General features: G+C 42.6%; 1 protein-coding gene across 1 annotated transcript; it reads left to right on the forward strand.

The window, feature by feature from the left end:
- The first annotated feature begins 1,445 nt into the window (after window positions 1-1,445).
- On the forward strand, window positions 1,446-16,242 carry LOC140543049 (haloacid dehalogenase-like hydrolase domain-containing 5). The gene is made up of 8 exons (XM_072666067.1): window positions 1,446-1,871; window positions 3,100-3,303; window positions 3,770-3,882; window positions 7,644-7,737; window positions 11,209-11,242; window positions 11,597-11,771; window positions 12,606-12,794; window positions 13,153-16,242. The coding sequence occupies exons 1-8, from the start codon at window positions 1,749-1,751 to the stop codon at window positions 13,550-13,552; spliced, it is 1,332 nt and encodes a 443-aa protein (XP_072522168.1). The 5' UTR covers window positions 1,446-1,748; the 3' UTR covers window positions 13,553-16,242.
- Window positions 16,243-16,601: the final 359 nt, after the last annotated feature.

Consider the following 16,601-nt stretch of genomic DNA (forward strand, 5'->3'; position numbering starts at 1 on the left):
AGTTATTTTCCAAGAAGAAGTAAGGTCCTCAACCTGCTGCTCTTGAGTCTGAATAGTCATTTGTTTCATTTTTAATTGATTTAATTTAGCAGTTGTTCGAAAAATATTATAAAACATATTACATATCATTTATTTTATTTACACCAGTTGGAATCAAAGGCTTTGAGGTGGTCGACCCTGACTCAGTGGATTTTCTCATGTGGACTGGTGTCCTTCTGCCAATGACCTTACCATCAATGGCACAGCTGCGGCCGTGTTCCAATATTCATAGCTCTGTTCTAACTAGTACGCTTAGGTAGTGCATACTTCAACTGCTTGACCTCAAATGGCATAAGTTCTTCTAGTTTCATAGCACTTAATAATGTGTTACTATACACCGATCAGCCATTACATTAAAACCACCTGTCTGATATGGCGTAGGTCTCCCTAGTGCCACTAGACCAGACCTCAGAAGGTGTCCTGTGGTTTCTGGACACCAAGACCTCAGCAGATCCTTAAGATCCTCAAGTCTCGTTAGTTTGTGAGGTGGAGCCATGATTCAGGATTTGGGGGGGGGGCGATGGCCTGATGTTTTGGAGATGTTCTGACCCAGTCGACAAGGCATCGTAGTTTTGCTATTTGGTCCTGATAAGTGTCCTGATATGTCCACCTCTAATAATCAATAATAATAATAAAAAATAAAAATACAAAAAAAGTTAAAAATAATATAAAAATAAATATATATTATATATATATAATATATAAAAATATATATTAATATTAAAAATAAAAAGAGCCCTGGATTTAATCTAACCTGAATATGTGGTCAGTGTTCAGAATTCTGACTAGCATACTTGCACACTTGTGCACTTCTGTAGTTTGCATTAGTGTATTATCTACTGACAAATAGCAAACTTATCTAGAACATATCTAGAATTTGATCAGGACTCTAGGTACCACTTCAGTGTTGTTTTTAAATGGTTATAGAAGTTTGCAAGTGGGGTTCTGCACACTAGCTAAGCTTTATTTTAGAAAACAAGTACACTTCAGAAAAGTGCACACAAGCACGTTTAGCTTAGCGTAGTGCACTAATGCTTCAAACTGCTTAAAATCCATAAAAATAAACAAATAATCAGTTTATTTGGGGGAAATGTTAATGTTAAACAATTACAACAGAGTATAAGGTTGAAGTTGGTGTCGTTTAGCTGGATAATAGAAGGAGAACACAACAAAACAAGTTGCTAGCTAGCACTAGCACTAGCTAGCTAACAAGCAAACCAGATACGAGACAATTTTTCAATCTTTGCATTCGTTAAAACTGTTTTAATTATCTTTATTATCTTAACTTTTACATTGAAAAAAATATCTTGGTGTTAAATTCCATCAACGCCGCCCAACACTCGCTTGCTGCCTAGTGAGGGTACGAGGCCGCGTATTGGAACGCAGCCTTTTGTTTACGCTACTGATCATCTTCCCATCCCCCCTAACCCCGCTTCCAGCCCTGGTTTAACATATTCCTCCTGTATTTTCTCACTGTTTAGGGCTCATAACTCAAAGATGACCCTTTCATTGACGTGAAGCTAATCCGAAAACCCCCAAATCTCTCCTCCTCCTCCCCCATTTCTGGTGCCCGTTTCCTGGCGAGCCCTCGCCCTCGCCCTCGCCGGCCTCGGCCCTCCTCCTGTGTCGTCACGTCGCTCGCCTACAAAACGCTTCATGGAGAAACAGCGGTCGTCTCCGGTGCTGGCAAGCGGCGACACGGGAGCGAAATGAAAGCCTGGGGATTGGTTTCCAGGTCGGCGGGCAGCCTGGTTGGCCGGCCGGCCCGGTTCGGGAGCAGCGCGGTGCCGCGGAGAGGAACAGCCGCCTCCTGCTCATCAGCCAGCGGCACGGTATGGGGTGGCGAGCGCTGGAGCCGCGCAGAACCGGCTCTGCCTGCGGTGTTTACTTTTAAAGGAGCTGCTCATCATCCAGGGCTTTGAGTGGGGGGATGTTTTTCACACCCAGGAGCCGGTTTAACATGGTGAAACACTCTGATTTTAATACTAGAGCAGATCTTAATAATTAAGCCTTTATTAATTAAGTGTACTTTATGTTCCTTTAGGAAAACTTGCTTTTCTGCAGGGGAAACACTACAGAAATACAAAGCTAGCTTAGTATCATGGATTGAAGGTGATATCCAGACATAGGTGATGGTGTGAAGCCCATCTTCAGAGCAGGATTCCTGCTGCTGCTGCTGCTGCTGCTGCATCATCAGTCCACACTAGTTGTTTTTCTCATGGCTGTTGTTGACCAGTTTCTGGACGCGGCCTGAATAGGTCCTCATAACCTCATAAAAAATCTCATGGTCTCGAAATCTCAAACAGCAGACCATGAGATTTCGCACCGATCAGCCATAACATTAACATGTGCTTCCGAGTTCTCGATGTTGGGAGCAGGACAAGTGAGCAGGCCTAGGAATCCTAGAAGCCACCTTGAGAAGATCGGAAGTTGCGATGGCCAGAGCAGGGAGACTGGGTCAGAACATACTGGGTCAGAACGTCCTGATGACCGGGACCTGCCAAAAGCTCTTTAAGAAAGGACAATTGAACCAGTGAACTGGTGAAGACATGGTAAGGTCATGGGGTCAAGGCCCATTGATTCTCATGGAGGCCCCATGTCACAACTTACAGGACCTAAAAGATCTAGTGGTTGGTGGTTGGTCTAGTGTGGCGCAACAGATAACACCACTACCTGCCACTGAGCTGCCACATCTTGAGGGAGATGGGGGTTGGATTCCCGGTCTGGGTGACTATGCTGCGCCACATCCTTGGGCCAGTCCTAACACTACAGTACATTGTCTGGATAAGAGCGTCTGCTAAGTGCCATAAATGTAATGTAATGTAATCTGCTAAAGGAACGTCATGGTGCCAGAGCTGTTTTGAGAGCTACACAATATTAGACAGGTGGTCTTAATGTTATGGCAGATCTGTGTCTGAGTCGTAGATAGTGTTAAATCTAATTGTAATCGATGGTGATGATGATGATGATGATGATGTCACATTGAGGGTCACTCTTGAGGTTATACATATGTAGTAAATAGACCCATCACTGCTGTCTGTGCTTTGTCTTCTGAAACAGTTTGAGCCAGGCTTCGGCTTGCTCTTCGACATCGATGGGGTCTTGGTCCGGGGCAGGACCCCCATCCCGGCGGCCAAGAAAGCTTTCCAAAAGCTGGTGGACTCCAAAGGCCGGTTTGTTGTTCCTGTAGTCTTTGTCACAAACGCTGGGAACTGTCTACGGCAGAAGAAAGCTGATCAGCTGTCGCATATACTGGGCATTCCTGTGAGTATTTGTACCCAGGCCTTGCGCTTTCTGAGTCATAACGAAGCGTAATATTTCCTACGGTGTTGGGAGACTTGAAAGAGGACTGACAGATGACTCATAATCATCTCAGTTTTCCACGTTACGCTGGCTTTTCTTGTGGCTTTTCTATTAGCGTTCTGCAGCCGCTCAAACCCTGAGCTTATAATGTGGTTAATAGGTTCATACAAGCTGTGTAATAATGAAAGTGAGGGATGGAAGATATGGGCCCACGTACAGGGTGAACATTCACTCTTAATAATATTGGATCTTTGAGCTCTGCCATAGCAGGTGTGGCGCTTCTCGATTACCAACTGGGTTCCTAATGGAGCCAGCAGACGTTCTTCTGTGGCGTCGCTCGAAGAACCATCGGGAGCTCCTTTCTGTTCCGGGTGTAGATGCTTATCACTGTATTTATGATGTAGTACTCTTTGTGATTGTCCTACAGATCTCTCAAGACCAAGTCATGATGTCTCACAGTCCTTTGAAAATGTTCAGGAAGTATCAGGACAAGTGTGTGCTGGTGTCAGGACAAGGCCCGGTTCTGGACATTGCCAAAAAGTATCCTTTCACTCGCTGTGTGTTGTATACAGTTCCTCCTTGTTCCCCATTGCTGGCAGGCTGGGACCTCGTGTCTCCAATTGTGGACCATATCTGCTCTATCTGGTCTGTTCACCATGGTCCGGTGAACTATTTATTATACAAGAGAAAGGGCAGGGATGATGGTAGGGTTGGTCTGATCCAGTTTTCTTGCCCAGCGATACGCAAAATCTGTGTACCTTAATGATGAGTATCGCCAGTACCGATCCAATACCGATCCAGTCTTTGTGATTGTGTAGCTTAAACCCACACAGTAAAAGGAAGATATGCTAACAGTCACCTTTTTAATATAATGTTTATATAAATATTAGTTTTAAAAATGTCAATTTTTTGCTCCTATTCAGCTCCCAGTTACTTTAAAACGCTGTTGTTGTTGTTGGTCGACTACTGATGTGTAATAACTATTTTATAGGGTCATGAATGCGCCCTGATGTGGTTTTCTAGTGTGTGTGTGTGTGTGTGTGTGTGTGTGTGTTGGGCTTCTCTTGGTTTCGACGGTGCCGTTCATGTCTGGTTTAAAACCAAAGATGGAGCCTAGAGGGCGCCAAAGACGCCCTTCTAAAACACAGTGGTAAAAACAAAGGATCAGAAGTGAACCAGGCTTAACCCTCTGGAGTCTACGTATGTGTCAACCGGTCAAATACGATCTCTCTCTGTTGATATCTCTGCGTTAGCACAGCGCGGAAATACAGTTCAAACACTTCCTGAATCTGTAGACTCCGCTCTTTTCATAGCATGTCACGGCCAGATCGTACGGGACTCGCATCCGGAGTTACGTGGCCGCGAAGACGTGTCGAGATGCTCGACTGTGCTCGTCTTTGGCTGTGTCTAACTGGTGGATTCAAGTGTCTGTCATCTGCCTCTCATCTCTAATTGGTGGATTCATGCGTCCGTCTATGGCTGTTTAGATTCTATGTATTCAGACGTTCCACTGCTTTTGTGGAGCTAGGACTCTGGGCTCTTCAGGTAAACTCATTTTAAGCACCAGAACAGTTCGCTCACACGAGTAAAGGGATGTTTTTACAGCAAATATGAAGAATTTCTGAAATCTGACTTCAGTTTTTCAGGTTTAGGGGCAGATTATCTCTTTGCACAGTGCTCTAGGTCACATGGGGTCTTGTTACATAGAGAGCTGAGACTGTTCGGAACATGTTAAACATGAGGGTATGATCTTTAAAGGTAAATTTAAGATCTGCAAAAATCAAGAAATGCACTTATAGGCTCCAGAGGGTTAAAATAGCCCATGTCTGATCCACTGGATGGGATCCAGACATCGCTAAGAAATGGAAATGAAGATTTTGACACAGTAGTGAGGACAGGGTCAATTCTGCAGTCTTGTTTTTTAACTGAAACTGAATTACTTAAACCTACAACATGCTGCAGTTGCTGGACAGGTATTAACTAAGACCCAGGCAATGTTATTTGGCCAATATCAGAGGTTCCACAGATGTAACGACGCTGACCAAACGGCTCTGAAGTTTTGCGTGTTGAATGATGTAAATGTAAAGTGTGAGTGGGTGTGGCTAAACTGTGGTCGGCTGAATAGGCCAATCCTAGCTCGAAAAGGGAAATTCAGTTCCCATCGGTTTCCATCATTTTAGGCTCTTCAGGTAAACGTTTCTGTGTTCTTGAGGTTTTCTAACATCAACAGTGAAAATCTTGAGAGCAGTGGCTGAGATGACCCAAATGTTCTGCTGGGGTTAGTGTGATTAGTAGTCGTGAAATTGGCTGTTGCACTGCAGCGAAGGCCCGTGATGCCGTATGTGCTCTGAATGACAACGAGGGAAGGCTCTGCTGCCACATCTCGCCATCTTTCGTAACAGTGTTGGATTAAAAGACCAGTCTGCCGCGGCCGTTCTTAAGTGGTGTGGTCTCGAGCGAGTGGCACACCGTAACAAAGCAACATGGGGGGACATCTGCGTCCGGCGCCTTCTGGTTGCGTAACGCGCGCTCGTCTGGATGGGATAGATTAAAACCCAGTGAAAAGCTGATCCGCGATGGCAGGGTGAACCGCTGGAGCACAACTTAATGAGCACTTATGCAACGTACCAGAAATGTGCTTTTCTACTTTTTTTTTTATGTATTTACCAAGGAAACCACAGAGTTACCTCCAGACTCCAGGGGAATGAGGGATTCACTCAGCCAAGAAGAAGAAGCTCTTTTGGCTTGGTTATGATGATGTAATGCTTTTCGGATAGAGGCAGATGAAGAAAAGCAGTGTGGGCAGCATTTTAAGGCTGGCACTGCACATTTACACCCCCAGCTCAACATATTAGGGCTTATCGTGGGATATTCAGAATAGTGCAGTGCTTGGTATTGACTTGATTAGGGTGTGTACCAGTGTTCAGTTTCACCTAAATTAACATCATAAACTATTATTTATAATAGTTAGATTATTCTTTTATTATTTATCTATTATAACTATTTTATCATTGGAGATAGGGCTACCCAAACCTCACAGATTGACCAGTGCAGCTTGTGTTATTGTAAGATACACTCTCCAGGGTTCTTCAAGGAACCATGATAACCAGTTCAGATCAGCATCACAGTGTGTTTTCTTTCCTTTGTGTGGTGAAATGCTTTCTCTATGTCGGAAAACCATTTGTGGAGGTTCATAGAACCCTTTAGAACATGTAGAAAGGGTTCCACAATTACTTAATAATATAAGTACTATTTAAGACTATTTTAGAGTTCCCAGGTCCACCAGTACTAGTCCCCTACTGTGAGGAACACTCTTCAGGGTCCTCAAAGGAACCATTACAGCTCAAAGAAACATTTGACTCATAAAATATAGAGTAGACTCTCATTTTTCTCATTTCAGGGTCTACAAAAATGACAAAAACGGGTTCCTCAGTGCACTTGGAATCTCATAAATACAAAGCTTGGACAGTCTGGATCAGCACTGATTGTGTCCTAATCACCTAAAGCCTCCGCGATTGTCTTTATGTAATAGAGCAGTTTAAACACAAGTTATACAAGACATTTCCTCAGAACGTAGGTCCTCTTCTCCTTTATACTGAAGCGATTAAAGTGGAGTTTCACCTCCTTGTCACTAAATACCACTGTGCTCAAACTGCTGGCGATTTGCTGAGGATTTGGAGGCATCAAGGAAGCTTTCCACAAGTTCTTAGCTTCAGCGCCTCACTGGAACGATGGCCAACAGCCAAATGTGTCCTTGGAACATTTTGTGCAGACCCTCAGGTCAATGTCCCTTTGGACGAAGAAGGCCTTTTCCTTTTTTTCATTTTGGGATGGAAATTTAAAATATTTTTAAAAAAAACAAGGAGAAGATAAATCCATCCATCCCTTCCATTAACATAGTTCCTCTCAGCTCAACTCTACTGTCCCAAAGTCTGTGGACACCTGCTGATCCTATCTTCTGAAGGCTTTGTTTGCTGGGAGGAGGATTTGAAGAGCATCAGTGAGGTCAGGTGCTGATGTTAGAGGTTTAGCGTTTGACACCCCAGCTCATCCCAAAGGGTATTAGATTAAGTGGTCCATCTTATCTTCTGTATCCTCTGTACCCCCAATAGCTAGAGCCTTAGCATTGAGCATGATGGCCTTTGGCTTATGTGTGTTTGCCCCAGAGCGCCCAGGTGCGCCGTAAAATGACCAAACTCCCCGATTAGTAGGGAAGGGATGACCGGGTTGAACGTTTGGGCATATTTGCATGCTTACAAAGCCTGTCCTGAAAGCTGAATCCTTAACACGCTCTCTTTCAGCCTGGGCTTTACCAAGGTGGTTAGTATCGACATGCTAAGAGAATCCTTCCCCTTGCTGGACATGGTGGATCACAACCGACGCCCCAAACTACCAGTGAGTACTCTAGACATCCTGGTCTCTTTCACTGAATGCAGTAGCTCTGATTCATCACTTATGAAGCTCACAGGCAGGATCTAGGTCAATAGGTCACGACCGTACGTCTGGAAGGGAAGGGTGGGGTAAATTTAGTCAAAAGAACCACCTTTATGTCTCGACCTGATTTCAGCTTCTCATACTTTCAATGCTTTGGGTTTTCGGAAAGTTTGAAAAGCCTATTTCAGAGCCGAGTCGCTGTTTTTAAACTGTAGCTAGCTTAGAATGGAGCTGACCCGAGTGGAGCCAGAAACGACTGACCTCAGGTAGGAGCAGTTATGGAGTGGTAAAGCGGAAACGCGGCTGTTATTGAAACTGAAGGGTTTAGAGACCTAAAAAACTACAATTATGAAAAAATCTAATCATTTTTAGCGCCAACATCATCAACTAAGGCAACAAATCGTGGCAGCCCTGTAGCTGTAGCTTGTTTTTGAGGTGATCACTGTTAATTACATTAGTAATTTAGAAATGTACCAGTTATTTTGACAATTAATCCAGTTAATCAAGTAGTCAAGGGTCATAAAATCATAAAAAATAGACTTCACTGAACAATAGACAAGATAACCATACCGCCTTTAACCCTTTACCAGTGAAGCCATTGAGCCATGAGCCATTGCTGCGGTGCAATGGGACAAGCTTGCATGCTTGCAGAGCCCGGGTATCGAACCCACAGCCCTGTCATCAGTAGCCTGGTGCTTTAATCTCTGAGCCACCACTACCCTTATGTCAAGGGTTGGGCATCCAACCAGCCAAGCTTCATAGGCCCTGAATATCCCCAATTCTCTTCTGTCTAGGTTCTCACATGAGCTTCACAGGGCTTCCCTAGCCCTTTTCCCCAGTAGTTTTAAACCCAGCACTAGCAGACTGTCAGTCCGACGTATCCCTGGTCTGTGTAGTAATAGCTCTGTCCTACACCTACTTTACTTTATTCCAGTTTCATCTTGAGGTAATGCTTCAAAATTGCTCTGCCTCCTACAGCTTAACTACTAGCGCCACCAAAATTAGCATGTTTTTCTGTCTGGGAAATGTCCCGGCAGGTCATTTTCTAAAACTCGGCTCGACGCCCCAGCCTTACAAGCTTTTAAACCTTAGTTTCCACCTACCCGTAACATCATTTTGGTACCTCACCCCCGAATCCTATTCCTCCTCATCTCATCAAACACAATCTGCTTCTGCCAGCTTCCTCACAGCTCACAGACGTAGAGCTGAATAATAATAATATAATAATAATATATAATAGTAATAAAAGCGTGTTATACATTGTGCGTTCTGAGACACAGTGAAGTACCGGGGTCATTATTGCTGTAGTTCTTGTTTAACCTTCAGAATTAAACCTGATGATTAATTAATTTCTCAATTAATTACATATTCAGCTCGTATGTTGCTGTTAAGAGTGTGTGTTCAGGTAAAGTATCTAAACTGATGGTTTTCCCATAACCTTGCTGGTGAAGAAGAAGCAGAAGAGCTGTTGGGTCAGATCTTTTTGAGTGGACAGGGAGGTCAGGATGGAAAAGGTGAAAGACGCATGGTAGCAGCAGAGACTGAGCATCAAAAGTGACAGGAGCAAACACACACACACACACACACTCTTACACACACACACTTACACAGTTGTTTTGTATGTGATGTTGAGACATAGGTTCACACTCCATAGGGTCCCATATGTATAATGTGATGTATTAAGTAGCCATAACATGTCTCATATGCATTTTATATATATATATGTATATATATATCGCTGCTGTCCAATGAAAACCAAGTATCCAAATCCGTCCGTTTGTTTAGTTTTCTCCATGGTTTGAACCCTGTAGCTGCTTCTGTGCACTGTGTGAATAATTCAGCCTGAATGGACCAATTGAAATGCTCTGAAGTATTTGGAATAAAGTCTTAGTTTACATTGACTTTCATTCAAATTTAAAGTCACCACTTTGGAGATACGTGTTTTTCATTGGACAGCGAAAAATGAAGAGACCACTTCTCTACGTGTACGGCAGTTTTATTCCAGGCAAACAGAGCTGAGTTAGCTGAATTTACAGACTATGACTGGCATAAAGTCCCAACAGCAATGTGAAAGACTAGCAGAGAGCCGGCCGAGACATGAGAGCTGTGATTGGCGGTCGAGGTTATTATTTCACCATAGTGATTTCTGAATGCTCTTAAAGTTCAGATATTAGTACTGTGATTAAATCTGAATAATAACTTATTTGCATTTTAATATTATAATATTTTATTTGCATTATTTGAGTAATTGCTTTGGAGCAGTTGTCAAAATAGCAAATATTTTTATTTGGAATTTAGGGGAAATGTCAATGGTTTATGAAACACAATGCAAATATTAAATTCCCTAAACACTGCCTATAAATAGTAAAACCTGAGAAACTGATCATGTAGGGTGGTCTCTTTATTTTGTACAGAGCTGTGTGTATATATATATATAAATATATAACTGTCAAGTTTTCCTGCAAAGTCAGGACATTGTTGTTTTTCAGATTTACTAAAAAAGCCAATTGTATTTCTCTACTGAGAGAGAAAAGCAAGCATATACTGACCTTGGCATGCCGTTATTGTGTACAGCTGTGGGCACCAACTGCAAAATAATATAACTTCAAGTCTGTCTGTCTTCCTGCAGAGTTTAGTCCCAACCCAAAGTGTGGAGCTTCTAGCTGTAGCTGAGGTGACCTTGTTAGTGTTATTTGGTTTAAGGCTGTTAATGAATGTTAATTCTATGAGCAATTGAGAAATCTCCCAAGCTAATAGTCAAGGCTTTTAACCATTAGTTCCAAAGTACAGCAGATATTATCTAAAATATTTATAGTATACAACATCTAATGACGATGCAGTAACCTTTAAACCTCTTTAAGTGTAACACATTTTTGAAATTTTGAATATTTTTTAGGGTTGCATTTTCAAATTATGCACAAATGGGAGTTCCTCTATAGATGACATTTTAGACACTGTAACTATTTGCTTACTTAATTTTAATAATTTCAGATTGGAAAACAATTCAACAAAACATAATAAATGTGCCATAACATTTTCAAAGGATGATAATTATTCTGAAATGTGTCTCTGTAGGAGAATTTGCTTTTATTTTGACTTAATATTATATAATAATATTATATATATATATATATATAGAATAGATAATAATTTAAGTGTAATAAATATTTTGTAATATAATAATAATAATAATTATTATTATTATAATTATTATATAATGGAGCAGTTTTGACGGCCCTAGTTTGGAGTTGGGACTACACTGTGCTGGGGGACGGACCCCAGCAGAGTTTCTTGCATTCTAATAGGCCAGTAGGTTTACCTCTGTCTCTTTTCTGTCAAAGCAGTGTGCCCTGCAGTAAATGTCAGGCTCTCTCTCTGATAGACGTTAGATCAGGATATATGAAGTCCCATTTTTCTTTATTATTATTGCAGTCCTCCCCTATTGTGAACCTCCCTAAGGTCGAAGGTAAGATGCTTTTGTTGTTAAATGGATTAACGTACTGCTGACATGGTTCTTACTTGTGTCCACCTGTGTTGTGGATGTACAGGCTTGCTAACCATTCCCTTAGTGATCCTTTGTTGTTAACACGCATTGACTAGGTTTCATGTCCCTCTCCTGCTTCCTCTTTCTTAGAAGCACATTATAGAGGCAGAAGCTCGTGTTAGAGTGGTGTAGCCATGGCATGCTTTATCATTGTTTATCATGGACAGGCCAGCTTAGCTTAGAACTGAAGGTGTGTAAACATGCAGACAGGGGCTTAGGAGACCTTCTACCACTGTCTGGATAATGGCAGCAATGATCTTCTTTCTTTAATTGCAGCTGTGATTCTTTTCGGGGAGCCCATTCGATGGGAGACCAACCTGCAGCTGATCATCGACGTTTTACTGACCAGTGGGAATCTCAGTAATGCGTATGAAACCTCCCACTCCTCCCATCTGCCTCTCTTGGCCTGTAACATGGACCTTATGTGGATGGCAGAAGCACAGTCTCCACGGTAACAACATCATTCGCTCAAACTCTTCAAAATAAAGATCAATCTAAAGGTTCTTCACACCACCAGACGCTCAGATGCTCATTTACAAAACCCAAAGTGGTTCTTCTGTGGGATCCCTCAAGGAACCATTTGAAGCACCTTTATTTTTAAGAGTGAAAACATCTACCCTGTACTTCCACTAAGCTTCACTTACCCTACGTACCTCATCATCGGTCAGTTAAGTGACCACAGGGCTGCTGGTAAACAGCTATTACCAGCAGTCTCTATACATGGAGTTACAAGGGAGGGCATTCTCATGAAATGGATAGTGATGTGTATGTCCAAATATTTGTGGACACCCCTTCTAATAAATAAATTCAGCTACTTTAACTTGCACCCATTGCTGACACAGGTGTGCACAGAGAAGCACTGCCAATAGAATAGGACTCTCTGGAGCAGATACACTAGATGAACCTATTGGCACCATGCCGCCTAATGCCAGGCTGGGCTAGAGGGGTATGAAGCCCCCCAGCAGCAGTAAGCTGTGGAGCAGTGGAATGATGGATGGTGCTCCATCTAGTACTTTTGGGATGAGTTGGGGAGTTAGGGATGAGGTGGGATGGTGATCAAGCAATATCTTCACCTCATTAATGTTCTTGTTGCTATATGCAATCAAATCCTCACAGCAATGCTTCATTAAAATCGAGCAGAAAGCCATATATACTCCAACAAAAGCAGGATAAACTCTAATACTCTTTTTTTAAATGTTTTAATACCCTTGATTTCAGAAGATACAATGAACAATGAATGAGCAGGTGTCCCAATACTTTTGTCTGCTCTTTTTTTTGTTCACAGATTTGGTCACGGCACATTCATGGTGTGCCTGGAGAACATCTACAAGAAGATCACAGGCAGGGATCTGAAGTATGAGGCTCTAATGGGGAAGCCCAGTGAGCTGACCTACCACTACGCCGAGTATCTCATCAGAGAACAAGCTGCAGAGAGAGGCTGGAGGACGCCAGTCAGATCTCTCTACGCTATTGGGTAAGGGACTTTCACTTCTTGCCTGTGCCAGAGCGTGAGTTTGAACAACGTCGATCAGCAGTGACTGACTGGAAGTGATGACCCAAGCGTTTTCAGGTTCCTGTCTCGGTCACCGTGTCTAGCAACGTCAGGTTTTCACCCTGAAGGGCACTAAACTTCAACATTTGCTTGAATTTATGGACAAAAACATGCTTTATTCTCTCGCATTTCCACCATAGTTATGTTAGTCCTTACCCTCCTAGTCCCGGGAGCATTGCTAGTGCCAGGGGGAGCTACGAATGGGTGGGTTAATTGGCAGAACCCATTGGCTTTTCCTTCTAAGCCTAATTTCATTCATTTCTTTTCCGAACCCAATCAGAGACAACCTCATGACTGATATCTACGGCGCCAACCTCTACAACCGCTACCTCGAGGAACGGCTGGCCAGGAAGAGCACCAAAGCCGTGGCCCAAGTGGTGGCCGCCACGGGAGCGACAACGCCGGTTCGCCAGGAAGTGGACGCAGACAGCGCCTGGGAGAGCGAGCTGGCCTCCCCTTCAGCCACCTCCTGCAAGTCCATCCTGGTGTGCACTGGGGTGTACAACCCCCACACAGAGGTGCCTAAAGATGCGAGCCAGTGCATCAAGGAGACTGTGTTCCACGGGCACCGCGACTTCCGCTTCGACCCGGCGCTCGTGGAGCCCGGGAACGTGGTTCAGGACGTGGACGCTGCTGTCGAACTCGTTTTTAAAATGGAGAAATTCTCAACGCCAGTTTAGGTAAATGAAGAAAGCTGCACGGACGTTCCTCAGAAGAATCCGTAGTTTGTCATTTTTGGACCTCATTAACGTTTCATTTCACAGTTCAAAGAGGAAGTCTCAATAAGATCAAAGTAGGACTTTAAAGCATTTCCACCATAACCCTGCTGAAAGAAACAGCTCGGCCAGTTCAAGCTGGTTAGGGTTAAGGTGGTTGACCAGTTTAGCTCTTGACCAGCATAGAGTATATTTTTGATTGAGTTTAATGGTTTAGCTGGTCTACCAGTGTAACCAACCTGTCCAAGCTAGTCAACCTGTATGACCAACCTACTAGACCAGTACGATCCTCATGACTACAGTGGTTGACCAGCCTGATCAAACTAGTCAGCCAGTTTGACCAAGCTTGTCGTCCAGCATGACCATCTTGACAAAGCTGGTTGACCAGCATGACCAACCTGTCCAAGCAAGTCAACCTGTATGACCAACCTACCAGACCAGTATGATCCTCATGACTACAGTGGTTGACCAGCCTGAGCAAACTAGTCAACCAGTTTGACCAAGCTTGTCATCCAGCATGACCATGTTGACAAAGCTGGTTGACCATCATGACCATGTTGGATGACCAGCCTGACCATCATGACCACACTGATTGACCAGCATGACCAACCTACTAGACCAGTACAATCATCATGACTACAGTAGTTGACCAGCATGACCAGCCTGAGCAAGCTAGTTAACCAAGCTTTGACCAAGCTTGTCGTCCAGCATGACCATCATGACCATCATGTTGGATGACCAGCCTGTCCAAGCTAGTCGACCTGTATGAACAACCTACTAGACCAGTACGGATCATCGAGACTACAGTGCTTGGATAACCTGAGCAAACTACTCAACCAGTTTGACCAAGCTTGTTGACCGGCATGACCATCTTGACCGAGCTGGTTGGCCAGCATCACCAGCCTGTCCAAGCTAGTCAGCCTTCACCACTAACCTTGTAGACCAGTATGACAAATCATGACCACAGTGGTTAACCAGCATGACCAGGCAAATCAATCAGTATGTCCAAGCTGGTTGACCACCATGACTAGCCTGACCACATCGGTCCACAAGTACAACCAGCTTTACTAAGCAGATAAACTGGTCTACCAGCTTAACCAGCTTGCTTACCAGCATAGGCTATGTGTGTTTTTGCCTGGATGACCAGCTTTTCAGACACGTTGACCATCAGAGACCAGCTTGGCACCAAAAGCAAGTCTTGAGCTGGATTCCTTTTCAGCAGGGACGGTTGATTATGGCGGAAACCACACTGGGTACTTGGAGAAGGGCGGAAAACCTGGCGTATCAAAGCACACTAATAATAGAAGCCAGTGGGCAGAAACTGCAGGTGGAGGTTAGGTTGAACAACGTCATTCAAAAGGTGCTGTGGTCTGTCAGACACATAGAACCGACAGTGGACAGTAGAAAAGACGTCCGGTACTGTAACCTGAGCTCATTGCTGTCTATCCAGATGACTGTCGTCGTGTTTTTTGCCCCATGTGACCCGAACTTCCACACTGACTACTTGTAGTTTCAGTTCAGTTACTGCCTCAGTCACTTCTGCAGTTGATTTACAGAGCTTTACTGTAAGCAGTAGTTCAGCCTCAGTTCACTTTACAGGATCCTTAGAGTTAACGTGGCCCTTTTACACTGAGTGGAGGCCAGTTTTACTGTATCTCTTCTACTGTTTGAACACAGGGTACACGTACCACTGCAGCCTAACCGGTTTTAGCAGAGTCAGCGCTGCCGTTTTGTCAGTATTGTCAATAGATCGTGTTTGTCACTTACTGTTTTTCCGAACAATATTCTAGAGGCACTGTGAGACCATCCTTCCATTCCTTCCGTACACTTTTGTATATCTATGTGTTTTACAGTGAGTTTTATTTGACACAAATATTCATTACTGGTTCATTTTTTCCTAGTAGTTTCCTAGTAATTTTATTATGAATAATAATAATAATAATAATAATACAATATATAGAATTTAAGCACAAACACAAGCAGGAACTCAAACAAACAGGTCAGTTATTGAGAGAGATTTTAGATTTTTTTTTTACAAACAATTTGGCATTATTGCTATTATTATATATCACTAACATGTAAATATATTAATGGGTTGTAAATAATAATAATAATTAAATAATAATAATAATTTTTTAATTATTGTTATTTTTATTATTATTATTTCCAAATTGTGATAGATAAACATCTCTAACTTCTGGCTACAAACAGCTTTTATTTTTTTTTTGTTTTTAAGTGTTTTACCTTAATTTAGTCTTTTCTTGTTACTTTGTGCACTATTGGTGCCACTTGTGCCATCGTACTTTATTTTACTAAGGCATTGAGATCGCAAATCTGGCTCACATGTGTTTACATAAGCAAAGGGAGCATTCAGACACACCACTGGATTAATTACTATGATCTCACGTTTTATTTACAGTGCCTTAACTATGATTTTACCCAGGTTTAATAAGAGTCGCTTCATCTGAAAAACGTCCTACATTCAAAGCACGCCATTCAAACCACTTAGACGTCAAAGTCAGCATAAAAAAGGTGCCACTATCGTAACAGAGAACTGCATGTGACGTATTTATTTTCTATTAACAACTTCAGAATTATTCAAAGTATTAAAGAAATGAAATGGTAATAAAAGAGTATTTCAGTCATCTGATTAATTCATGTCTCCAGATTCTTGTTTACCATCACGTTTCATTAGAACATTGAACATTTTGGATTGGGTAAGTGCACTGGTGCAGCTTTAGGGGGACAGTTGGGCATGCCCCCCTGACTTTTCATTCATTATCTTTTTATATCAATATTTACAGCCAGTGATGGAAAAATGCCATTTGGCAATAAAGCTATACTCAATAACTACCCATGTATCAGAAAATAATCAAATAATTATGATCCTCATCATACTAGCTCTACTATTGGCATGTAAAATCAGATATCATAAAAATAGTACAGTAATATTTTTTTTTGCTCTGGGGCCCATGATATCCTTGTTATGCTGACAATTTCATTGATCAAAACT

This window comes from Salminus brasiliensis, chromosome 21, assembly GCF_030463535.1.
Source record: "Salminus brasiliensis chromosome 21, fSalBra1.hap2, whole genome shotgun sequence".
In the NCBI taxonomy this organism is placed as follows: Eukaryota; Metazoa; Chordata; class Actinopteri; order Characiformes; family Bryconidae; genus Salminus; species Salminus brasiliensis.

Bases quoted from the DNA above. Each gene is read 5' to 3' on its own strand.
- LOC140543049 (XM_072666067.1), top strand. From the start codon at position 1,749: ATGAAAGCCTGGGGATTGGTTTCCAGGTCGGCGGGCAGCCTGGTTGGC. The intron at 3,304-3,769 runs GTGAGTATTTGT...ATTGTCCTACAG, and splicing joins CGCATATACTGGGCATTCCT to ATCTCTCAAGACCAAGTCAT. The intron at 3,883-7,643 runs GTATCCTTTCAC...GCTCTCTTTCAG, and splicing joins GTTCTGGACATTGCCAAAAA to CCTGGGCTTTACCAAGGTGG.